The sequence below is a fragment of the Micromys minutus genome (genome assembly GCF_963924665.1).
Source record: "Micromys minutus genome assembly, chromosome: 31".
Taxonomy (NCBI): domain Eukaryota; kingdom Metazoa; phylum Chordata; class Mammalia; order Rodentia; family Muridae; genus Micromys; species Micromys minutus.
Genome location: NC_137966.1, coordinates 23,325,999 through 23,351,995, shown reverse-complemented (window position 1 = coordinate 23,351,995; position 25,997 = coordinate 23,325,999). Strand labels below are relative to the sequence as shown.

At 46.7% G+C, this 25,997-nt stretch overlaps 1 protein-coding gene across 4 annotated transcripts in view; it reads right to left on the bottom strand.

Annotated features, from left to right (window-relative positions):
- CLEC16A (C-type lectin domain containing 16A) overlaps positions 1–25,997 on the bottom strand; it is a 184,615-nt gene that overhangs the window by 108,959 nt on the left and 49,659 nt on the right. For all 4 annotated transcript variants that reach the window (XM_080942201.1, XM_080942202.1, XM_080942204.1 and 1 more), the window contains 2 exons: positions 13,907–14,039; positions 10,581–10,681 (listed from right to left, as the gene is read on the bottom strand). In XM_080942201.1, coding sequence (XP_080798327.1) covers positions 10,581–10,681; positions 13,907–14,039 — 234 coding nt within the window. The remainder of the gene's footprint in view (positions 1–10,580; positions 10,682–13,906; positions 14,040–25,997) is intronic.

Sequence of the window (25,997 nt, the reverse complement as noted above, 5' to 3'; positions counted from 1 at the left end):
CTTGGAGAGGAAAACATGGCCTGAGGGCTGGTGTTGTGCAGGGCTCTCACACCCACAGTACAGCTTTGAGGCTCAACTCATGGGTTCTGTATCTTGATGCCAAGTGTCTGACTTGGAAGATCTCTAGATCCTAGGGCAAAAGTCACAACCCAATCCTTTTGGTCTTCATTGCCCCAGAGGTGTCAATCTTGTCCCCACATCTCTCTTTCCTTCCACTGTGAGGGGTGGACACAGGACAGGACTGCTGCTCTGTGGCTCTGGGCAACAGCTCTCTCCCTAGCTGCTGCTCTTCCTCCCTAGCACACCCACACTTTCACTATGCCATCAGCTTCTCCATTACAGACAACAGGGACAGGTCCAGGGACAGATTTCCCTAGAGTTTCACAGGGAGGCCCTTTCTTTGGACTGCTCTAGCCTTCTTTAGACTTGCATCCTATTTTTTCTTGGCTTATCTGCCAGGCTCCCAGATCCCTGAATGCCTCACTCTGGGCCACATTGCCTTTGGTGAGGAAATCAAGGCTCAGAATGATTCTGTGCTTTTGCATTTCTTTTGGAGATGACTCCAAAGTTGACTGAGATCCAGTTAGGAAAGGGTAGTGGTACCACCCACATTGGGAGTCTGCTATGAAAGCTGCATTCAAGGGGTGTGTATCCCAGGTCTCAGTAACAGTCATTACCTCTCCTAGGTGCCCGTAGGCTGGCTGTGTCACTGGATCCAGAGAGTGAGAGGCAGTTCTGTCTTGATACTGCAGCCCTTAGAACTCTAGTCTCATGGCCCATGCAGACAGGGTCCTGATTATAGTAACTGTCCCTGGGATTGTTGTCACTGGGTAGTCACTCACTGCCATCCCTTACTGGGTACCTATAGGAATTTGTAATTGCAACCTGGCTAATATGCTTCTATTTGGTGTGTGTTGCAAAAGGGTAGACAGAGAAGTAGAAGAAAATCCAACTCAAAAAAAGTGGAAGTCGGGCTGCAGGAGGCCAAAGAAAGAGTTTTTCTTGAAGGCTGGCTGCTCTATGTTTCTGAAGGTAAACTTTGAGGCACAGTTGTTTGGGGGTGGTCTTGTACACTGATTATTGAACATCTCCTGTATCAATATTGTGTAAAGAATGTATCCCAATAATCTCAGATTGGTTAGTACAGAACTGCTCAGCCTATGGCTGGGCAGAAAATATAATAGGGCAGCACTTTCTATCTAAGTCAGGAGGTCTCAGGTAGAAAGAAAGGAAGAGAGGACCAAGTGCAAGGAGAAAAAGAGGTGACCATGTGGAGAGGTCCCAGGGGGAGTCCTGACAAGCATGAAGAGCAGGTCACCAAAAGACTCGCTGAAGAAGACACACATGGAGCAGAGCAAGCCAGGGCAAGCCTCAGATTGAAGGTAAAGACACGTGGTTGTGAGATACAATAGCTTAGCAGGTTAGCATAGCTCAGAACCTGCCCAACCTAGGCTTGCACTTTGTTAATAAACTTAAAAGACCTTTGTGTCAATGATTTGGGAGCTAGAATGAGAACAGTTAAGACTTTCACCCCAAAATTACAGTCTACCCACAGCTGGTGAGGGTTGAGGTAGGGCCTTAATAGGAGGTTGGTGGGAAGCCAGTGGGGTGGGTAGGAGCCTTCATTGTGCTCTGGCTAGCTTTACCACTCAAGGTAAGCTCCATGTCTAGTTCTACTCCCAGCTCTGGATGCATAGCACAGGCCCCGTTCTGCTCTGGTTTCTACCCTGGCAACACTAGAACCTCTTGCGATCTTGGTTTTTTCTACTAAGTTTCTTCAGTGTCCGGCCTTGCTGCCTCTCCTGCAGCCTCTAGGACGTCCTCTGTTCCTTTGAATCCGCCCTTCTACCTGGGCTCCAGCTCTCAAGGTGTGTGCAGCAATAGTAACACCACACTGCCGCCACCCTGAAAGCAGCTAGAGCCTCCAACACCAGTCAAGTGTTTCTCAAGAAGGTCTCATCATGTGCCAAGACCTGATTCCAAACTAACCTATCAAAAAGCTCAAGTTCTATAGGCAGACAAGGTGTTTTCTAGAGGAAGGGTGTGACCCTGTTGTGAAGGCTCTTCCTAGTGCCTGCAAGATCCTGGTTCCACTGCCAGCACAGGAAAAAGAGATGAATAAAATACTAAAAGTCTTTATAAAGTGAACTTGAAGAAGAAGCCTGCTAAGGCCACAGAGGTAGCAAAAAGCCCAGAGGCAACTCCTTTTTCTGCCTCTCTGCCCCAGATTATGAGATCCTGCTCATCCATTCTTCCTGCTATCTGCCCAGTGTATGTGTGTCTTGCTGTTGTTCTCAACTCAAATGCCACTGGGTTAGATCTTAACAGAGGTAGCTTTTTACTTTTGAAAAGGCATGCAGCCTTAGACTGACCAACAACTCTCTCCCTTCCTGAAAATAGTAGGGATTACAGATATGTGCCACCATTCACTGAATTAACTCATTTAATTGTATCTATTTATGGTGGCATAAGTGCAGTGGCCAGAGGACGACCTATAAAAGTTGGCTCTCTCCCTCTACCATGTGGGTCCTAGGGATCAAACATGGGTTGCTAAGCTTGGCAGCAAGTACTTTTACTTGATGAACCATCTTGTCATACTTTAATTACTTTAAATCAATTCTGGCTCATTATAAAGGAAATAGACCAAAACTAAACCAAAAAACAAACAAGTAAAACAAAAACAAAAACAAAAAAATCAATAATAACCAAAGAAACAAGAAAGTACTACAGTTTGACAACTGAGAGGAAGAAAGGTTACCACACAAGCAGCTGTGGAAACAAGACCCTAAGCAGTTGGCTGTTTGAGGACAGTCCAACCACAGGTCAGGACACCGAGGCCTGGATTTGGTTTTGTTTTCTGTCACAAGCAGTGCGTCACGACCATGACTAGTTTTGGGAAGCCAGTGTGCAGAGAAGCATTTGATTTGGGATTTTTAACTACCTGACTGAAACAAACTACTCCTGATGGTGCTGAAGAGCTAAGGTCCATGATGGTTTGCCTTCTCACTCCACTTGAGTACATTTGGAATGTCACAGGAAATATAAATATGGGTGTCTGAAAGGGCGTTTCCACAGAGGTTAGCAGAAGAGGGACCACCAACTTCAAGTGAATTGCTCTGCTTCTGACTGAGGATACGATACAATGTCTCATGCTCCAGCCATGATAGACTGGGACCTTTCTAAAGCATCACCAAAGTCAAACCTTCACTTTCACTATTCCTGTCAATGCCCCAACATGACAGGGGCATGTATGTAAAATATGAGATGGCACACTGGCAAGACCACATACAGTATGGGTTTCAGTTACAGAAAGGCAGGCCCTGTGGCAAATGAACAACAGCTTCTTTGCCAGTCATTTCCCTCTGTCTGAGATAAGCCTCTGAAATAAGATTTTGTTCTGTTTGCTCAAGTCTCAAGTGCCTCAAGGAAATTTTCAAAGAAACCTTTATATGCGGCACAGGGCCCACTGAGATCTGAGATCTGCTTCCCAGCAGGCCATGTGCTGCCTCATTCCTTTCCTGCCAAGGGCCAGAGTGGAGGTAGGTATAGATATGTGTCACTTTCAACTAACTAATTCCAAGAACCCAGAAGAGAAAGAAAAGGCATGGCTCTACACTGAGGCTGGTAACAAGCTTCCCTCCCAGCTCTGACTTCTAGATTCTTCTTAGCTGCAGTACACAGGTCAAGGGTAGAAGACATCTTTGGCAAAGTTACACAAAGTAAGTAGATGGAGACCTGACCCAGGAGAACATGTCTACTGTTTTCTGTTGTGACCTCAGGTTCTTCTAGCTGTGGTCTCATGGACATTGGCAGTACTGGCAAACTTTAGACCAACCGTTCTGAGCCACGGGAACGGTAAGTCAGTCTCTAATGTATTTCCCATTCTGAGTTGTGCCAGCTGCAATCTGCAAAGTGGTGTCTGCCAGCTCTCATCCCCAGAATCTTGTCACCCACTTTCCAGCTTTTCCATACCTCTTGGTGGTGTTCCAGGAACTTCTTAGCAAAACAAAACAAGTCCCAAAGCCCAAAGTGCCTCCTGGGTAAACAGTGGGGGCGGGGTAGGACAGGAGTGAGATGCTAGGACACACAGCTCCCACTCAGACTTGTATTTTCTATTACAGATCCTAACCAGAATTTATTATGTGGCCCGGCTGAATCATGCCACCGCCTTCCTCTGTCAGGCAACCCTTCCCACTGTGGGCCCTTCGCTTCACTGTGGAATCTCATCTATTAAGATTTACTGGAAGGCTTGAGCTCACATTTGGTTTCTATTAACAAGGCTTTCAGGCTAAAATTGTCTTCCAAGGGGGGAAATATCTACTAAGAGGAGAGTATCTTATTTGGGGCCTGCTTCAGGGGAAAGGACGTGGAAAAGGGAAGCTGGAATCAAATGTAGCTAACCAGAAAGCTAGCCAATCAAAAAAGCCACCCATCAAAGTCACCCGAGGCAGCCCCTGTCTCCAGCCTGGTACACCATGTGTAATAGCCCTCCACCAGCAGCTTCCCCAGGGTGTCAGGGTCTTTGGGTGTTAAACTTGAGCTTTTGCATTTTCTTTAATTTGCCTGTTTTAAATGGTCTAATTTCACTAGTTCTAAACACTATTTGTCACACAGAAACTGGAGTCAGGCATTTAGCCATCCCCAGATTGTTCCCATCCACATCAAAGGGCCTGGTCCGCAGCCATGAGCCTCTCCTGTTGCATTAGCACAAGGCACGTTAGCAATCCTAGGGTCCCCACTGACTCCTCCTCTTGCTGGACCTGCACCCTCCCCTCAATTCTAATGTCCAGCCTATCTGCACAGCCTGCTCTGATTCCCTAGTCTGTCACAGATCTTCCAGCTCCGTTTCCGCAGCCTATACTATCTCCACTGCTTCCTCGTGAGGCACTCAGCTTCTCTCTAGCAGCTCACTACCCCAATCTGAAAAACTCAAGAGCTGGAGGCTCTTCTGGAAACTTTCATCTAGAAATATTCTTTTTTTCCCCCTTATCTTTAAAAAATATTTCCTCACATATTTATTTATTTATTAGACTTATTTATTTTATGTGAGTGCACTGTTGCTTCTCTTCAGACACACCAGAAGAGGGCATCAGATTCCATTACAGATGGTGGTGAGCCTCAATGTGGTTGCTGTTATTTGAACGCAGGACCTCTGGAAGAGCAGTCAGTGCTCTTAACCACTGAGCCATCTCTCCAGTCCCCTCCTTATCTTTTAATTTATTTATTTTATGTGTACATGTACCTTGCCTGTATATATGCCTTCACACCATATGCATAGTTAACTGATGGTTGTAATCCCACCATGCTGGGACTCAAACCTGGGTCCTTTGGAAAAGCAGTCAGTGTTCTTAACTGCCAAGCCACCTTCCTGTTTCTAAGTTCTCTAGGGTTTTCCTACTATACTTGGCATAAACATGAATCTTTTTACAGGCCTCCCTGGTCAGTCTCGATAGGCCTACTTTCTGCTCCTACTTCCTGTCAGTACTTCCCCACAGCAGGCCTTTGCCTGGAGCAGTCTGCTTCACCCTTACAGCGCTAACTCCAAGGCACTCTTCCAGCTAGCTCTGTTCTAAGTTGTCCTGTCCATTGGAGAAGCCTTCCCTGGCTGCTTTGGCTTGTACCCTGCTCTACCTCCACCACTCCTTACTCTGCCCTCCCATTTCCTGCTTCTCTTTCTCACTGCCTTGATTTCTCTTCTTGTTCACTTGGATATGACTGGTCAGACTGGTCCCAGTTCATTCAGCAGCACCTTGCACGGGGCATGTACTAGGTTTCACCAATCCTTACATTGTCCATATCCCACATGGTTTATGGCTGGAGTACTAGAATCCGTCCTGAGGGATAGAGCGGGTATGAAACTTCCTGGCTCAGCTGGCTCCAAAGCCACTATGGCTCGCAAGAATAGAGCTCTCGGGCCACTGTGCTTCCTCCTAGGATAACTCCAGCCCGCTGGCTTCTTGAAGCACCTGGCTTGAAGCATGCTGCCTTCCCACCCTAGTGTATACAGAGCACTGGCTCTGTGTACCCTGTGACTCTGCCCTTTGCCAGCTTTCGTTCTGGATACTTCTTCCTCAAACACGTGGTCCAGAAGTCATTCCTGACTCCTACAGGCAGGCTCTCATCTCCTGTGTGGCTTCCCAACTACAAGGATGCTAAGGGTCTGCCTAGAATTTGTACATACAAGTCAACTCCAGGCTAAGTGCACATGTTCTGCAACATGTTGGTGTTGGTAACACCCTGAGGAAACTATGAACTTCTTTAAAATTTTTTGGCATTTACTTATTTTACCTGGTCTATATAAATGTTTTGCCTGTATGCATGCCTGATGATCTGCAAGCATGTGACATTCGGAATTCTGGGGACTCTTGAGAGAGTATAAAAATGCTAGAGTCTCGAGAGGGGCTATTCCTCCTTTTGCTGGTTGTTGGTTGAAGATATCCTGATGATTACACTAAGGAACTCAATGCCCCTAATCAACAGGAAATAGTCTAATGATATTAACACTCCCTTTCCCTTCTAGACTTCTTTCTCTTCTACTCAGTGTTAGAGGGTTGGGAGGGATTTGGGTGGAGAAAGGTGGTAGAAATAGGAACCCATAAGGTAGCCAAAAGTCTGGCTACAGTCCTCTCAAAACAGGAATGGGTGCAACACACACACACACACACACACACACACACACATACACACACCAATAATCTAAGCTTTTATTTTAAGAAACTACAGAAGAGAAATTAAATCTGTAGGAAGCAGCAGAATATATGAAATAAATTTAAGAATAGAAATCAGTGAAACAGGAAAGCCATCTAAAATGTTAGTAAAGGTGATAATCCTCTAGGCAAAGTGGTCAGAAAAAAAAATGATCCCAAATTATTAATATCACAAACTAGACAGGGGCCCGGACTAAGATCCTATAGATATGCAAGATGACAGAGGAGAGCCATGAACAAATCTGTAATAATAGACAGGCTAGAAGAAATGGACAAATACCTTGAAAAATGCAAATCACCAAAGCTCACTCAAAGCAGACACTCTAACATCTCCATGGAGAAACTCGGCGGTTGAAGCGTCCGGAGCGCTGGAGCACTCCTGCAATCCAGCACTTTGGAAGGTAAGGCAGGGGGATTGTAAGTCGGAGGCCAGCTAAGGCTACATAATTGATCTCAAAACAAAACAAAACAAAACAAACAAAAAACCTCTCATAGTAGATTCCTTGACCAGGAATCAGGGGCATCCCCGGGACAAGCTAGAAACCTAATGCAAATAAAGCTCTGAGGGTGACCGTAGCTAAGACTCCTAACAATGGGGGACATGAACCCTGAACTGGCTATCTCCTGAAACCAGGCAAGACTTCCAATAGGGGAACTGGGTCACCAACCTAGCCACAAAACCTTGAAACTGCAAGTGCTGGGGTAAAGGTGGCCCAGAAATTGGGGGGTTGGGGTGTGGCCAGCCAACAACTGGTCTAGCTTGAGACCCATGTTCTAAGAGGAAGCCCACCCCCTGACACCAACTGGAGGGCCAGGACCCAGAAATTGAAAAGCTGAGACCTAGGATAGAACCAAAAAGCATGACTGGCAAAAACAAGCAAATAAAAAAAAGAAACAAAGAAAAGTCAACAAAATGGTTTCTAATAATAATCTGCTATAGTCATAGGTTGGCATCTGGCCCAATTATCATTAGAGAGGCTTCACCGGGCAACTGATGGAAACAGATGCAGAGATCCATAGCCAAACACTAGGCAGAGCTCAGGGAATTATACGGAAGAGGGGGAGGAGGGTTGTAGGAGTCAGAGAAGTCAAGGACACAAGAGAACGCACAGAATCAACTAACCTGGGCCCACAGACTGAACATGGGACTGACCTAGACTCTCTGGACAAGCTGTAGCAGTGCAGTCTGGTCTTCTGTGGGACTCCTAACAGTGGGAGCAGGGCTGTCTCTGACTCTGTTGCCTGCCTTCGGGACCCTTTCCTCCTACTGGGTTGCCTTATAGGAGAGGAGGTGCCTAATCTTACTACAACTTGATATGCCATGACTAGTTGATATTCATGGGAGGCCTGCAGTTTTCTGAAGAGAAACGGAGTAGTGAATTGGGGGTGGGGATGGGGCTAGGACTGGGAAAGGAGGAAGGGGAAACTGTGGTCAGGATGTAAAAAAATTTAATTAATTAATCAATAAATGAAAAAAAAAGGGGGGGGGGGATACCTTGTCCAGATGGCTCTGCTTGTTCCAAGAACATTTAAAGAAGACACAATGCTAGTTTTCCCCCCTGGTTTTTTGTTTTTAGAACAAGGGTTCTCTGTGTAGCCTTGGCTGTCCTGGAACTCACTCTGCAGATCTGCGTTGCCTGCCTTTGACTCCTGAATGCTGGGTTTAAAGGTGTGCACCAGCGCCAACTGGCAATAATACTGGTTTTTGTGTGTGTGTGTTTTTTTTAAAGGGTGGCACAAAACTGCAGTGCATCCAGACAAGAGAACTGCAAGAAATCTATAGATCAGTATCATCTATGAACAGATACAAAAATCCTTAACACTGGGGCCTGCAGCTCTAGCTCAGCTGGTCGAGTATCAACCTAACCCAGAGCAGGCTTTAGCACTGCCTACACCAGGAATGATGGTGCACGCTTGTGATCACAGCACTTGGAGGCAGGAGAATCTGGAGTTCAGGTCATCTTTAGTTACAGAGTGAATCCCAATCAAAAAACAAAACAAAGCAAAACCACCTTTAAAAAAACAAAAACAAACAAACAAACAAACAAACAAACAAAAAAAACTTAGCAGGCCAAATCCAGCAATGTGTGTAAAATTTCACAGCAGGTAGAATGAACCGAGTTACTTGGGAGAACTGGAGCTAGCTCTGGAGAAGGTGGTTCCTGAGTGGGAGGCTGAGAGAGAAGCACAGTCAGTAGGTGGAAACTTGGAAAAGAGAGAACAGCCAGAGGAACACGGCTGTGGAAGGAGAGGCTCTCTGGGAACAGGCGCAGTGTAGGCACTGTGGCCGCGGCTACTGCATTCCTGAAGGAGAGGCCTAGACACAGGGCTGAGCCCAGGACTGAGTGTGCTATAGTCCAGTCCCAGCCAACATTAAGCATTCCACAGGCAGGCACTACCCTAAGCTGCAGCCATCTTGGAACTGACTGGGACCATCAGAGCCTTTGCGGGAAGGCTCATGAGTGCTGAGGTCTCCAGCAGTCCTTTCCAGTCCTTCCCTGGTTCTTTCATCAGTCTCTGGGCTCCTGATGAAAGAGGAGGAGAGGCAGTTTCCACTGCTTAGCCACAGATGGTGGATGAGAGTTGCCTCAAACTTACCTCCACCAGACTTCACCTGAGTGTGAAAACCCTCCAGCTAAAAGGTCTGGGAAGGGAGTCTTTGAAATCAAATCAAGCTGGAAAAGCAGGTACTCTCTAGATATTTCACAGAATAGGGACAGAAAGGTGGAAGTTAAGAGAGAAGCTAAAGGTTCCTCCTGATCATCAAAGAACAGGGTAAAAGCAGCCTTGCTGTGGGGGTGGGGGTGCTATGGAGGGTGGACAAGAAAACAGCCACACCTGACCCTCGTGCTATTTACTAAGGAGATGCAGAACAAGTTATCTCCTAGACACCCGCAGGCATTTCCACACAGATGTCAAACACTGTGTCAACCCTGATGGCAAGAGAAGAGCAGGCCCAGCGGCAGGCCACACAGACACCACAAGGTCTACAGTGCAGCTGCTTGTCCTCTTAATAAAGTTCACAGAGGGCATGTGAGAAACTGACCAACAAGTTGCCTCCAACAGGAAGGCTGGGGCCACAGCAGAGGGGAGGCATTTGCCATTAGATGTTCTTGTGCTGCCGACTGACTAATGATTTAGGAATAAGTAAAAAGCACTCAGTTCTGCTCCAGTGAGAGGCTCTTGTTAGTAAGCATCATGCCTCTCCACTCCCACACTAATGTTATTTGACGCTGTGTATCAATCACTATGCTAATTCCAGTTCTTGTGAATATTCTTGAGGAAAGTCTCCAAACTTGGCGGCGGGGAGCCAGGTGGGCCAACACCAGAATCAGCTTCCAGCACTGGGCACTGAGGGAGGGACTGGTACACACCAGTGAACTGTCAGCTGCACTGGAACGGGGACCTGGCCACAGTCTGAACAAGGGAAGCTGGAGAACCACAGCTCTCTTCAGAAAGGAAACCTGCACTTCCACACAGGGCTATTTTAGCACTGAGCCCACGGCAAGAACATCAAGTATTATAAATAGTAAACCCAAGGTTCCAATTTGACTGGCTTGTCTCTGATGTCAGGAAAGTGGTTATTGGTTAGTTGCAAAGCAGCGAGGGGTCTGTAGAAAGCCACAGTGGGAAGCGGCCTCACTGGGTTTGACAGCCACACTTGAATTTTCCCGACCACGCCTGAGTCACCAATGCCTGTGGCTTCAGTCTACAGAAGACACCTGAGAAACTGTAATGAGGCTAAAGAAGAGCACTGTAGGAGTCAGCCTCCTAGGAAGGACACTCCTTCCTAAAAGGCCCTCCCTCCCTCTGCCTCAGTGAAGAGGAAGGAAGCTACAGAGCACAGTACTGTGTCACAAACAGCTTACTTACCTTTGTTATGAGACATGGCATACAGGAGGCAGAGCACGAAGAGGGCATGATAATCATCATCAGGGCTGTCCAGGGCATGATACACCATATCCAGAAAGGGTCTGGAAAAGAGGAAAGCTCTATAAGCCCCTGGCAGTGTGCATTTTCCTCTCTCGCCTGACAACATCAGGTGTCTTTGCTTCTCGAAGGTCTAAGGCCACTAACTTGTGGTGAATGCAGTGTGTACCTGGTCCAGAATCAGGCACTGGGAATACATCCATACAAATGAGAGAAGGCCTCTGACCTTGGAAAGCTGCTATGGGGGCAGGGTGGGGGTTGACCAAGGATAGACCACTCAGTCCCTTGACAATCATTCACCTGTTGTCTTGAGATAGGTACAAAACCGCTGCTCTTTTGTACTCCCATGCCAGCTGGCAGACAGCACAGGCATGGGTCACGGCTTAGAACGATGGAAGGAATGAAGATGAAAACAGGCCAGTACAACAGACCTAGACCACCGGGAAGGCGCCATCAGAAGAACATGAATACGTTTACAGGTACACTAGAGTCAGACTGCCTGGGTTTAAATGCTGGTCTGCTTCTTCCTTCCTGCTACAAATCCTCCAGTGAGTTCCTTAACTACCCCATCTCCTTAGCTTCACAGAAGCATTCCAGCCCAGGAGGTTGGCTGAAGGGCCTTAGCATAGGGCCTTGCACTGCATTTGATTACTATACTTAATATTTCAAGGATGCGTCACTGTGATTTCATTTTGACTGTATCCTGGCTCAGCAATTTCTTGGGCCAATATTCCTTGACCAGAAGAATTGATGGTGAGGTCTCTCACCTTCTGTGTTCTGTGGGTAAGATATAAAAAGTGGTCATAACCTGAAAAATACACATCCCAAATGCTGCCCTTCCCAGGGTAGGGTCTAGCCTGGCAAGACTTCAGTAACAGAAAATGGAACAGCACAAGGCAGGACTGGGGGCAAGAGGCTGTGCTCCCATCTGAGGCAACCCCAATGAATGCTAGGCTGAGGTCAAGAAAGCCAAGTTCTCCAGAGTGGTCAAGGCTGTATTTCACACCTGGAGGGACACATGGGCATCAGCAGTATGGACCATCTATGAGGACTGAAAATAGAAAATAGGACTGTTCAAAGGAGACCATTGGCTGCAGAATCTTCCTTAAATATGCTCGGCTTCTGATGGGGGCAGATCTGGAGATGGGGTGGAGGGCCTTGAGCATGGTAGGCAAATGCTCTGCTACTGAGTTACACTCCTAGCTCCTCATTCTGAGTCTCCAGCTGCATAATAAATACATCAACACAAAATATTAAGCTAAAAAATGAAAATAAAGAAGTAGTAAAAATGTATTTGTTATGTTTCAAATAAACACTGGATACACAAAACTTAAAAGGAAAACCTCGGGGGACAGACAGTGCCCTTAAAGGGTCCCTGTCTCCTGCTGCCCAGGAGGTAGCTCCTCCATCTAGACTGGTCCACAGCTCTGCTGTGTGCAGATTTGGGTTCTATGAGCTTCTAGCAATAACTCTTCAACATTTGAGACTAGGGAAAAGTGTGAAACATTTCTTGTAAGCTAGCTGGTTGCAATTTGGATTGCATTTGCACTTGGAAATAATATGAATGACCAAGCACAATACCCACGGGAGGGCTGGGTAGATGAGCTATCTCTTATGTATGAGATGAAGTGTTATGAAGCCACTTAGCATCTGCTTACTATCAGGATCATGACGTGAAAAGATGCTGGGGTTTGGTACTAGATAGGGAGAAATAAAACCAGCCAGGTGCGAGTTAGGGATAAATGGTCCAGAAAAGTTGGTAAGAGATACAGAGGTAGGAACATCTAGGAGCACTGACTTCTGTTTTTCCTTTGCACTCTTAAGAGTTTTCACATTTCTCTGGAGGTAGATCATTTGTATTTCTTTTAAAGACTGCCGAGTAGGGTCTGTGGTACACATCTTTAATCTTAGCACTTAGGAGGCAAAGACAAGTGGAACTCTGTGGGTTCCAGGCCAGTCAGGGAAAGCTACTTACTAAGATAGTTCCAAAACAAAACAACTAGGTTGTTTTGTGGGGGAAGGTTCTTGGTATTTTACTTTGGGTCTAACTTGGCCCTGAGCGTAGCTAAACTCTGCACAAGGGAAATCCCCACAGTTCCAGTTCTCTCTATGGCGAGACATCAAGATTCAGCTGATGCTCTGGGAAACAAATGGCCAGCTTTCTTTACCCTCTACTTGCTCCCAGCCTCAGGCTGGGAAGAGGGTGCTAGGGTGCTGTGCCAGGCTCAGGGACACACAGAAAACCTCTGGGCTCAGGCCTGTAGGCATCCCAGCTTCAGTCAGCTGAGTCAGCGTCTGCTAATTAGAAAGCTATACAGTCACAGTTAGCAGTTACGTCATCCAATGCAGGGGAAAAAGAAGGCATCTAGCCCTAAATCAAACAAAATGTCTTGCTGTCCTTACTTTCACAAAGCTACAGTGTTACCCACATTGTATTCTACAAATCTGAGCACATTACCCCAGGGTCACAGAAAGGAGCATCTGATGTTCTGGAAGCACAGAGATCAGCTTCATAAGCAATCTCTGAGGTGGGACAGGTCAGAGCACCAGGGCTAGGATAGGTGGCAGCACTGAATCACACTGGCTATGTGCAAAGGCCCACAGACATGGGCAAGCAGGGCAATCAGAGATTCAGATGGGAGTTCCGTGCCTGACTTATGAGAGGGTCTTTCTGGGAATGGCCTCCATCCTTCAGACCCAGCCCAGCTACCAACTGTTATACAGTGGTAGTGTCCAGGACTAGCCACCTTGTCAAAGAATAAGGGCATGAGGATGTGACTAAGGCCATCCTCAATTGTGTACTCCAAGACCATGTGTCTCTGAGTGGCCAGAGGCTGGAGCAGAGGGACTGAATGGAAGGAAGAGGAGGAGGAGGGGGGGAGGAGGAAGAGAAGAGGAAGAAGAAGAGGAGGAAGAGGAGGAGGAAGAAGAAGAAGAGGAAGAGGAAGAGGAAGAAGAGGAAGAAGAAAAGGAAGAAGAGGAAGAGGAAGAAGAGGAAGAGGAAGAAGAGGAAGAGGAAGAAGAGGAAGAGGAAGAAGAGGAAGAGGAAGAAGAAGGAGGAAGAGGAAGAGGAGGAGGAGGAGGAGGAGAAAGAAGAAGAAGAGGAAGAAGAAGGAGGAAGAGGAAGAGGAGGAGGAGGAGGAGGAGGAGGAGGAGGAGGAGAAGAGGAAGAAGAAGAAGAAGAGGAGGAGGAGGAGGAGGAGGAGGAGGAGGGGGAGGAGGAGGAGGAGGAAAGCAATGACGAGGTGTTCAGCTTTCTCGCTGCTTACCTGCTCCACTGTGCATTCTCAGAGCTCGTGGCAGCGCTCTTCTCCTCATCTGTGGTGTTCTGCTCCTGCACCGAGGCCCCAGCAGCGGCCACCTCTGAGAGCTTTCCAAGCTTCATGATCACCATCTCAATCTCTGGAAGCAAACGTGGAGACAGGTGAGCCAGCTGGCATCAGCAACAGAGACTCAAGTTATAGACCAAGCATGTGTAAAGCACCCCAGACATGCCAAGCAAGCCTCGATGGGGAGGAGGGGGGACACCAGGAATATGTGGGAAAGAACTATCCAGGCCAGACCTCTGTCCATCATCTGAGCAACACCAAGACACAAGCCCTACTGGGAAAAACACACAAGGAAGTTACCTGTTTTATTTCCTAACTTAAGACACTTAACTCAGTCATTACCACATTTCCTTTCCAAAGGGTTGGAGGCAGCTCAGGAGATGGAACATGAGGCTAGCATGCCCTTACCTAATTTACTGGATTGCTCTGAAGCTCTTTACACTTCAGAAACAGCTCTGGCAGGACAGAGGCCATGTTTCCACCTTCTATTTACAACCTCTGGAAGGCAGACACAAGTTAGGAACCTCATTCTGTTTTTCCCAACTCTGGAAGAGCAACTTCCAACTGACTGAAGGTGCGGTATGTATTTTATTTTCACAAACATTAAGGACCACGGAGTGATCCCGTGATTCCTGCTGTCCCCATCAAGAGTCCTTGTCATGTGCTGAGGCCATTCTCAGGCAAGCGCCTTCCCCTGAGATCCCTTAGCTGGCTCCATGTGCTCTTGCCCTCATGTGCTCTTCACCCCAACTGAAGAACTATCCCAGATGATAGTAAGTAGAAACAAGCTCATGTCCCTCTTGTGTCCCAAGCTCCCCACACCTTCTCCTCCCTCAGGATGAACTCCAAAGGGCACACTGGCCATGGCCTCGCTCCTCCTACGTCTGGCCTGTCTGCCTCTGATCTCATACTCTGGCCTTCTCTGCCTGGCTGGTTCCCCATTCTGATCATGTTAGGAGTGTCGTTTGCTGGCTGTCAAATGACCCACACTTTCTCAGACATGGGCGTTACTCAGTTACCTCTTCCAAAGCTCAGTTAAATGTCACCTCCTTGGAGACGCTTTGGTCACTGACCTCACCTGTCCTTCCCTTAGCTCTTTTTAGGTGAGAAGCACTGTGCAGAGGCTTGTCTGGGCCCTGGAGAAGTTTTCAGGATTTTCCTGGATTTGGAGGAACTTAGCAGTATATGGGGTCCTGACCAGAAAATTTGAGAAATCCCTGGCCTGGAGTTTGTATGACCCCCCCCCCCTCCGTTATTGGGCTGGGGCTGATTTGAAGAAGACCGCCGGTGGGAAGTATCCTTCTTCTTACGTCATAGCCAGCATACACATGGGCAGCATGACCTTAAAACTGGGTGTCGAGTCTCCACTGACCATGCTCCTATCAGGTGCCCCAGGGCCAAGCCCCTCCTGAACTCCTTCTACGCACGTTCTGCTGGTGCTGCTTCACCGCTTGCATTGCCGGGGCTCACATCTGGGGCCCTTTGAGCTACACCTCCCACACTATTGGTATAAATTACCTGGAATTCTTCAGAGGTCCTCTCTGTCCGTCACCTTTGTTTCTGTTCACTCTACGGCACCTCTGACTACCAGCACTGGCATTCTGCTGTTTTGCCTACTTACTCTTGGCTATCCTCTACTGGTATGGACTTCATAAGCACAGTGGCCTCCCCAATACACAGTGTACCTTGAGTATGTGAATGGATCACTCCCTGGGTCCAAAACACATGGAAAATTTGGGTGCATACAGGACCAACAATGGGTTGTAGCAGCTGTGGTATGGGGTGGGGTACGAGAGCCTGATATGTTCCCAAAGTTCTTTCATGGGAGATGTCTGACCACCTCCACGCCATACATCCTCTGCCCCTCCCCCCAACACCTCCCCTCCTACCCCACACACATACACACACTCTCTTTCTGGGCTCTCTTAGAGTGATATACTTGTAGCTAGCCCCTGGCAGAGAGGCAATCCCACACATGTTCCTTTGGAACCAAGACCTCTGGGGGCTTACTCTGGGCCCCCTGCCATCTCCACTTAATCTGAAACCAGATGCAAGCTGAAAGTCTTCTATAGGGAGGTCACATCACACAGGTAGGGACCAATAAGTAAAACCAATAAGGGGTATGTGGACAAGTGTTCTCTCTGGAGTGTTTTATAGGTATCTTATAGGCATTGGCAGACAATTCTAGCTGCATAAAGAGCCAATTCTTTTGTGCAATGAGGCTAAATCTAAAAAACAAACAAGTGCATCAGATCCTACTGAGTGGAACAGAACACATGGTCCTCAGTCACAATGCACAGGAGACGGCCCCCAACAACAGGATACACAGTCCTCAGCCACACTGCACAGGATACGGCCCCAACAACAGGATACACAGTCCTCAGTCACACTGCACAGGACATGGCCCCAACAACAGAACACACAGTCCTCAGTCACACTGCACAGGGAGACCAACCCTATCTTAGGCACCCTTCTTTTCTTGTTGTTCTATAGTTCTCTTCAACACCTAACTCCTTCCTAGTCATCTCAGTTTCCCCAGATGAGGTAAAGGACCATTTGCTGGTAGGTCTTTTTCTTACTCTTACAGTATCTATTTTGTTTGCTTTTTACTGTATATGACTTAACATGGTGATGAGAATATGTATAATTTACAACAAATGTGTGTCTTCTTGAGAGGCACAGGCTTTTATTTTGTTTGTATCTCATTGTGTTTACTGATAAAGAATGTCACCAAAGACATCTGAAGTCTCCTAAGCTATGACACTGGCTTCCCCTTGGCTCTGGCCTCTGACCCCTGACTGAGGTCTGAGGCTCAACTTGAGAATGCTGTGAGCTTACTTCCCCTGGTGGAGTTCCACCCTTCTTGGCCGATGTGGTGGGAACACTGTTTCCCAGGACTCCCCAAGGTCACAGAGCCAGTGCCAAGTGTGATGGACAAGCCAGCATATCATAGTAGTCCCCTTTTCAGCTTTTTCCTATCCCTGGACACCATTGGGGTTCTGGGGCAAGAGAAAAGTTCAAGATAGTCCAGTTTATTGCTAGTTAGGCAATTTTTCAAGCAACTCAGTTACATTTGCTTTTTGCAATGCTGGAGATAGAACCCAGGACCTTGTGCATATTGGGTAAGTACTCTACCACTGAGCCACACCCTTAGCCATTAAAGGGACTTTCCAAGACATGCCAACATGGTGGACATAGGGTTGCTCCAGGTCAAAGTAAGTAAATACCAACTGTCTGCCCACATGACCACTTGGGTACTACAGAGCCCCTTCCTGAAATTCTAGCATCTTAAAAAAAGACAACAACAACAACAAATACCTGAAATCTGCTTGTTTGCTCCAAATTTGACCACCAACTCTGAGAAAGAGCCACCCAGAGGTGCAGTCCTCTCTGCGGTCAGAACACGCAGTAGAAGCGAGCCCAGCTCCCACTGTAGCAGTAGAAGCCAGCAGTGACTGATCCCAGCACCTTAAGTCCGGTATGTCACTGTGTGCTCCCAACTGCCCAGCCAATCCTACTGAGTGTCCCGATTCAGCTGATTTCCTAGGTGAGTGTAGACCAGCTCTTCAAAGTCAGGATAGGGCTTCATCTTCTTGTGAACAGTTTATCCAGCTAAGTTTTACAGTGAGAGTTCTTACCCGGGATCCTCTAGCTCCCTGTCCCTTTTCAAAAGGGGAGAAGCAACTTTGGGGAGAGGGTCTTTAAGAGCCTGTGACCTTTTCTGCCATACCAGAGTGTCTAGGATGGTCTTGTGCTGCTTCCAGTCCCGCCCTGACCTGTCCCTGCTGACGCTGTGCTCATTTCAGGGCATCCAGCTTCCACCAATGGGCCAAGCAGATTGCTCCAGTGACTCAGGAGCTACCAAACAGCCAGAGACTCTGCTAATGGCAACTCAAGGACTCCATCTGAACCTCACTTCCACTCTGCGTCATCCCCGGCCCCACCAGCCAGGCTTCTGTTTAAATGAGAAGGGCATGTTGAAGGGATTAGCACTTTAAAACAATGTAGACTGTGGGAGGGCATGTGTGCTGTGAGCAGGTGCAGAACCCACAAGAGGACACTGGGTGTCGTGCTCTGGCACTTTTCACCTGAATTATCTGACACACTAGAAAGCACACGTGGCTTTTTGCTTGACTACTGGGGATTTAAACTCATGTCCCCAGGCTTATGCTACAAACACGTTTACCTGCTGAACTAGCTTCCCAACTCCAATGCGCTCATTAAAAAACCATTGTGCCTTCATTTAACCTGGTAAGGTCCTTGGAGCCCAGCGACTTTTACTAGGCTGTAAGGGTCTGAGTGTTAACTGTCCTTCCATAGCTTCAGGCATTTGCCCCAGTTGGTGGCACTGTTTGGGTGGGATTGGGCAGGACGGCCTTACTGGGGAAGTCTGCCACTGGGGACCATCTCTGAGGGTTAAGGAGCCAGCTGCCACTCCTAGTTCACTCTCTGCTTGCTGCTCAGGGTTCACAATATGAGCTCTCAGCCGTTCCTGCTGCCATGCCTGCCTGCTGTGACATGTCCCCATGGGATGGCAATTGATTTTTATCCTCCTGGAACCTCAGCAACAGAGAAAAGTGTCAAGAGTGAACCTGTCATACCGCCTTGTGAGCAAAAAGGACAAAACAAATAAACAACAAGAACAACAACAACAAAAAAAAAACAAATTTGGCTTCTTCTTCTTCTTCTTCTTCTTCTCCTTCTTCTTCTTCTTGTTTTTTTTTTTTTTTTGAAGTAGAGTTTCATTGTGTAGTCCAGAGCCGCTGAGCTCATTCTGCCTCAGCCTCCCCAGTGCTGGGATTGTAGGTGTGTGCCACCACACCCGGCTAAATCTGCTTACTTTTTTACAACACACATGAAGGGGAGAAGAGAGAGAAGATAATTCAGCAAAAAGGTGGAGGGATAAAGAGGAAGAGAAGGCATGTGGAAGCAAAGGACTTTTTTGTATAGTTTCCAGTGTAAAAACACTATGTATTTAAAAAAGGAAATTCTGTGTATGTGAGCTTGGGTTGGATGTGATCAGGATACATTGTACACACGTATTAAATTGTAAAATATGAAATTTAGCAACAAGAACACTGAACTGAACAAAAAGAGAAATATCAAAATTTGTTTAAAGTGAATGCCACACCTACCCTGAAGGAGGAAATGGGAGTGGGCCAATCCAAGAAGCTATGGATGAACAGCTGACTAGACACCCTGGTTTTTGAACAGATGAAACACTGGGGTAGGGTGGCAGATGGAGAAGTAACAGGTGCCCCACTCCATTATTTACAGAATGCTCACTGACTGAGTAATGCAACAACAAAGCTGTTCTGGGTAGTTACAGGCCTGAGAGAACTGTGTTGGGGCAAAGACAAAGGGGTTCACTATAGACAAAACATAGCAGGGAAACCAAGATATGTGGAAATAAACTGGGACTGAGAGTCAGTGAAAACCTTGCACTCTTTAAAACATATACACACATATTTGCATGTGTGTATATTTGTGCATGTAAAAATAACAATGCATATAGTCCTAGCTCTGCCCACTGAAAAGACAAGAAAGGAAAGCCATTTAGGAACAATAAGACCATCTAGGGTCCAGATCCAAGTCATACAAACTATCTGCCATAGAGAAGAGGCAGCACTTTTCAGAGAACAACAAATGTCTCTGAGACGTGGGCTATGCATGAAGTAAGTATGTCCCTATGTTAAAGACTGACCCAGAAGGCAATAGGGACTTAACACACCACAGCCAGCTTGAAGGATTCCCAAGGGTCAACTCTGGGACAATTTGAGCACTAGAGTAATTAAATATAGTAATGGAATATAAGCCGTTAAAAATGGAATCCACACGGCTAAGAGATAAATGACTATCTGGGAAGAGGGGACCTATTTCAGTGGATGACGAAGACTGTCTGTTAAATGTGGACAGCAGCTGCCAGACAGCTATAGTATTGATCATGGCAAACACTGGCCCAGGTGAGAATTAGCAACTAATGCTCAATCTAGGGGAATGCTGAATTGGTCCATGACCTGAAGTATCTTCCCAGGGTGGAGATGAAGGCCAGCTCTTAATCAAGAGACCAAAATAAATACTACTTGGGAAAGACAGACACCAATGTGGCTCCCTGAAAGGACATGGTGTCCCCTAATCCACATCAGCCAAGATTCTGAAGCAGACAGAGACCGAATGAGGACCAGGGCACTAGAGGCTGAAGAACGTCTGCACTCTTCAAAATGTCATCACCATGCCACACAGGGACTCAGGCAGGAAGACCAAGAGTTTGCAGCCATCTTGTGCTACACCAGCAAAATTCTCAAAAAAAGGAAGTAAAAAGTGAGAATGTGCAATAAAGGACTTTTTTGGCCAACAGAGACAACAGAACTCCGATGGGAAGGAGTGTAGCGAGCATTCTGGCTTCTTTAAGAACTTAGTTATGCTATGTGAACATGGTTTCGTTTTAGTCCTAGTTGTGGGCTATGGGGCTGCTTCAGCTTGTCAACAGCCATTAACGACGGTTGTCTTATACTCTAGGAGGGCCGTGAGTTTTGCCTGCTGCAGATATGGGACTCTAGAGAGGGTGTAAATGGGAGAGCCCCAGAGGACCCGGGCAGCTCTGCTGGTCCCTGTTGTTGCACTTGCTGGATTGCTGGGTTTCTGGACATTCTGATGACAAGACTGGACTTGCACCTAGGAACCCGACACCCCCAATTAGCAGGAAATAGTCTAAACAGACCTACAACCCCCTTTCCCTCTAGCCTTCTTTCCTACCTAGTGTTGCAGGGTTGGAAGGGAGAAGATCTAAGAATCCAATAAAGTAGCTAAAAGAAAAAAATACACCAACAAAAGAGCTGTGAGCTGACAGTGATGGGTTCAAGAACACCTTGTCCTTAGCAAAAGATCACACAGATAGGACTCATCCCTCCAACAACTGTGCGTGCATGCGTGCGTGTGTGCGTTCATGCATGCGTGCGTGCGTGCGTGCGTGCGTGCGTGCGTGCGTGTGTGTGTGTGTGTGTGTGTGTGTGTGCGTGCGTGTGTGTGCGTGTGTGTGTGTATGTGTGTGTGTGTATGTGTGTGTGTATGTGTGTGTGTGTGTGTGTGTGTATGTATTGGGCAAGAAGGTGGGAAGAAGGGGGAGGTGGGGAAAACACAAACTAAAAATGCAAATGATAAAAAACAGCAAAATAGTAAACCAGGCAAAGGGTAAATGAGTAGTCTTTATACCATTTTTGTTTCACAACCTTTCTTAAATTTGAAATTATTTTTAAGTAACACATCTGAAAACTGACTACTATAAACTCAAAACCAGTGTAAATGTAAAGTCTTTGTAAAGACTTACATGATGAATGAGGAGAGCTATTAACGTGCATTTTAAAAGGGGACTCAGTAAGCGCCTGAGATGTCCTAAGGTCGTGCACACAAGGTCAGCTCTGCACAGCCATTGCTACCATCTCTGACACTGTCAGTCATTATCTGACACTGAGGGCCTGTGAGAGAGCCCCAAAAACCTGGGACTCTGCCCCTGGTCTCTCAGGCCACCTTTAGAAGTAGTGCTAGCAAAGCTGTAAGCAAGAGTGTGTATCTTCCTTACCTTGCCCTCCCTCTGGAATGCTGGGGTAATTCAAGTGCAGTAAAGCCACAAAGCTTACTACAAGGTAAGGAAAGCTCCTAGGAGGGTTGCAGGTGGCACATCTGTCTGTTTGGGGCAAAGACTGCACAAAAGTACCCCAGGGTATTAACCAAGACTTGTCTGGTGGAGAGGTAAGACAGGTATTGCCACCAGCAAGCAAAGAGTGCCGGGGCCCTTCTTCCGGAATCTGCTGCCAGAAACCCTGACTGTACAGAGAAGGTGCTGCCAATCAGGACAGCAAGGAGAAACAAGAAATCTGAGCCAACGAGGGCAAGGTGAAAGGAAAGAACCCGCTTCTGCCAGCCTGTGGCATCTCCACAAGCCCTAACAGACACAAGCAAAAGCCTGTTCACAGGGTCCTTTTACACCAGAGCCCAGGGAAAGAATGAGCACATGATTCACTGGTGCAGAAGAACATTACAATGAACTCTATGTTCCTGTGATCATCATTAAAACAAGTATATTTAAGAGTCCACAACTCGGCATGGAGGCACACATTAGGGTGGGCAGTTGCCCATGCATACAAGGCCCTGGCTCTATCCTGGAATTACCAGGAAACAAATGCTCAACAAAATAAATAAATTAGAAGTCAGCTAGGAACTCAATATTACTTTTAGAATTTTAGCCTAAGAACCCTTAAGAAAGAGTTGTTTTTGTTTGTTATAAAATAATTAATGGAAAATTTAAAAGTTAAAGATGTATCAAGTTTCTAATGTTCTCTAGCACAATCTTTAATTCAACAAGGCAGAATTCAAATCATTCCGAAATCTAAACCTTAAAGTGGTTTCATGTGAACATTATTCATAGCATGGTTTAAAATTATCTTCAGGGGCTAGTGGGGTGGCTCAGCAGTACAGGCACCTGCCACATAAGCCTGGCAGTTCAACTTAAAAAGCCATGAAGAAGTGGAAAGAAAAGCCCGCTCTCCAGTTATGCTCTGATCTCTACGTACACATAGTGTGGCACATGCACCTATACCAACTACCCACACCCACCCCTACATAAATAAACTTAAAAAAAAACTTTCATCCTATGTGCACAAAGATTATATGAAAATAAGTGAATTTCACATTTAGACTCGGGTCCCATTATTCTTAGTATATGGAATGTTTATTTCAAAATCTGTAAAGCTGGTAGTCCAAAGAGTTTTGCAAAAGAATCCTCAACTTCTTAAAAAAAAAAAAAACCAAAAACCAGCAGAGAAATGGTCCATCTGTTAGGCCCGAGTCCGGATCCCACCACTGACAGGGGTGGCTCACAATTGTTGGCACTCTGCTCCTGGGATCTGACACTCTCTCCTCTCCTCCGTGGACATCTGCCCTCAGGAGCACAACCTCCACAGAGACAAAGGGATACACGTAAAATAAAATTTAAAACCAAAGATGCATCAGTAATAATCCTGAGAGAGTTAATTTTAGGACAGAAAAAGTTATCACTATTATATAATGCTAGTGTCCTCTTAGAAAAAACTCTGTTCAAATTATTTTAGAAGTTTACACTAAGACCTCTGTCTGATTGTTCAACACAATGACTTCTGATGTAAATCTAGCCTTTGCGTTAGAACTATTACAAAGATTTGGATACCGCGTGACTTGTTCCTGCCCCACAAGAGAATCATCTTGAAGACTTGTCGCATCTTTCTTTAACGGATTCCAGCCAGGGATGCTCTAACTGCCCATGAAGTCTGCAGCTCTGGGTGTACAGACAACCCAGCAGTTGCTTTTCTACCTTGCCCGTAGCACTAAATTCTATTCTCTGAAGCATCAGAGCACACAGCTGAGTGTGCAGAGTTGGGGCAGCCTAACTAAATAAGGGGTGAGCAGGGCTTTCCAGTCTCATTCCTACTTTGTAATGTGGCTCTGTGAGGCATTTTAGTTTAATCCATATTTATTGTTTCTTTTATCTTTATCTCTTCACCTCAGGTATTTATTACTTCTATTTGAATTTATGATGAATTCATAAATGTGTGGGAATACTTACAAAAGCTAGTTTAAATCTTTCCAGTTTGGCTATGTTTAGGTGAAGTGGCCTTTTGGAGGAAGTCTATCATTGGGGCTGGGCTTTGAAATTTCAAAGGTTAGCTAAGGCTGTCTCAGCCCCTGTAGGGTCTTCTATGGGTCCACAGGGAAGAGTAGCTGAGCCATGACGACAGGTGGAGAATGGCGGCTGCAGTGGGCGGGAACAGGGAGAACAGGAATTGTTTAACAGGCAGAGTCTCAGTTCTGCAGGATGCAGAGCTCTGGAGATGATGGTGACGGACCTCTTAGCACTGCTGACCTCACACTTCAAAGTAGTGAGGTTTCATTTGACAGAATCTTACTGCAATAAAAAAGAAACAAAAGAAGAGGAGGAGGAAGTAGGAAGAGAAAAGACAGATAGACAGGAACTGAAAGCAGGCAAGGACATCTTCGTCTCCTAGGTACCACATAAGAGATGACAAGTACTAGGAGAACCATGATGGTCAGGACACAAAGACATCGGTTTCTGGATATGACAACTCTGGCCATATCCTGGAGCTCCCCCAGCTTCTGGCAGCACTAACTCCCTGACTCGCCTAGGAGGATTCATATCTGGTAAATGTAATGCTCTTTGAAGAAATGGCAGGCACCATATACCAGCAGTCTTTGACTTCACAATTCAAGGATTTCTTCAATCTGGATTTTCTATTCCAGAAACCACAGACAGATAGACAATGGAGAGGGAGGGAGAAAGGCAGGCCTTCTTAGGAAGGTTAATTGAAGAGGAAAGACTTGTTGCTGGTTACCTAGGTAACCACGGAGGGCTGTGATTGGCTGACTCTGGGACAGTGTTTCAAGGTGAAACTGGCCAGGGCAATGGCAGGGGCTGGCAGGAGTATGTCCCTTCCTTCTCTACTGACACCTCTCCTGAACACAGCAGTTTCCTGGGCATATGACTTTGAGAGAATTTGCCTTCACTGACCTCTACGCTTCTCTTGTTAAGTCTGTATGAAAGGTACAGGCAAAAGTCTCCCCACTACATAATGGGAGTAGGAAGAGGGGCATTACCCACATGCTTACATTCAGAAATGAGCCCTGCTGGGCTGGGGAGATGGCTCAGTGCATAGTGTGAGGACCTGAGTTTGAATCCCCCAGTTTTGCAAGAAGCAAAGAATTCTGAAGACAGTGATAGATACACAAGACAGGCACCTTTAACACTGGCGGTTTACACACTTCAGAATGCATGTAAAGCCAGATGCAATAGTATGTTCTGTGATCTCCATGCTCCCATCATGAAATAAGAGTCAGAGACAGGAGAATCCCCAACAAGCCAGCTTGTCTGGTATACATAGCAACAAAACACAAATGCTGTCTCACAAAGTGGAGGGAAGGACAGACACTAACCTTGTCCTCCGATCTCTACATTCTCAACATGTATGCTGTTGTCTATGTGCGCAGACATGAACACAGACACATACAAGGAACAGAGAGAAGGAGGAGAGAAGAAAGGTCTGGAGAAACTGTTGAGAGTATATATAGCCCAGAGTGTACCTCTATGCCTCTGCCCTCCATCTTGATTGGGCTGCTAATGTGTCACAAGCAGAATGCTGCAACATGGGAAATCTTACTGTAACAGCCTCAGGCTGAGCATCAGAAAGACCCTCCACAGGCAGATGTGTATAGTAGAGTTTCAACTTACCTGGAACTACAATGTGGCTCAAGACAAAACTGTTGGGATTCTGTAAACCCCACCCCTCAGTTACCTAGCAACAGCCAGGTATACCCCACCCCTCAATTACCCAGCAGTGGCCAGGTATGCTCCGCCCCAGTGACCTGACATTATAAAAGGAGCTGCTTGACCCCTCCTCTCTCTCTTGGCCTCTCTTGCTCTTGCAGCCTTGCTCTCCCACTCCTACCCCTCCACTTCCCTTTCCCTTCCCTCTCTCTCCCACGTGCTCATGGCTGGCCTCTACTCCTCTACTTCTTTCTCTCTCTCTCTCTGCCTCTACCACCCTCTTAACTCTCCCATGACCTGAATAAACTCTATTCCGTACTATACTGTTGTGTGGCTGGTCCCTCAGGGAAGGGATTCCCAACATGGACCCCCCAGAGGCATCTCCCTGCCCTCAGGCCTCGGCCACACCTCCATGGGCCATATGCCCCCACTCTCTTCATCCTTCCCCTAACATTGGTGCCGTGACTCGGATCGTCATCCTTTCACAACATTGGTGCCCTGTGACTTTTCCTTTCAGTGACTTTTCCTTTCATTGGTGCCCCGTCATCTTTTCCTTACAAAAACTAGAACTCATGTTTCAATATCCCAAAGAAAATCAAGAATGAGGCCAGGTTCCATTTCATTCCAGCAGAAACATTTAAAAAGGATAAAGCTCAGGATTCAAGGCCCAGGGGACCCCTCAGTCCCAACTGACTAGACTGTCAGTCTTGCCTTCTGCCA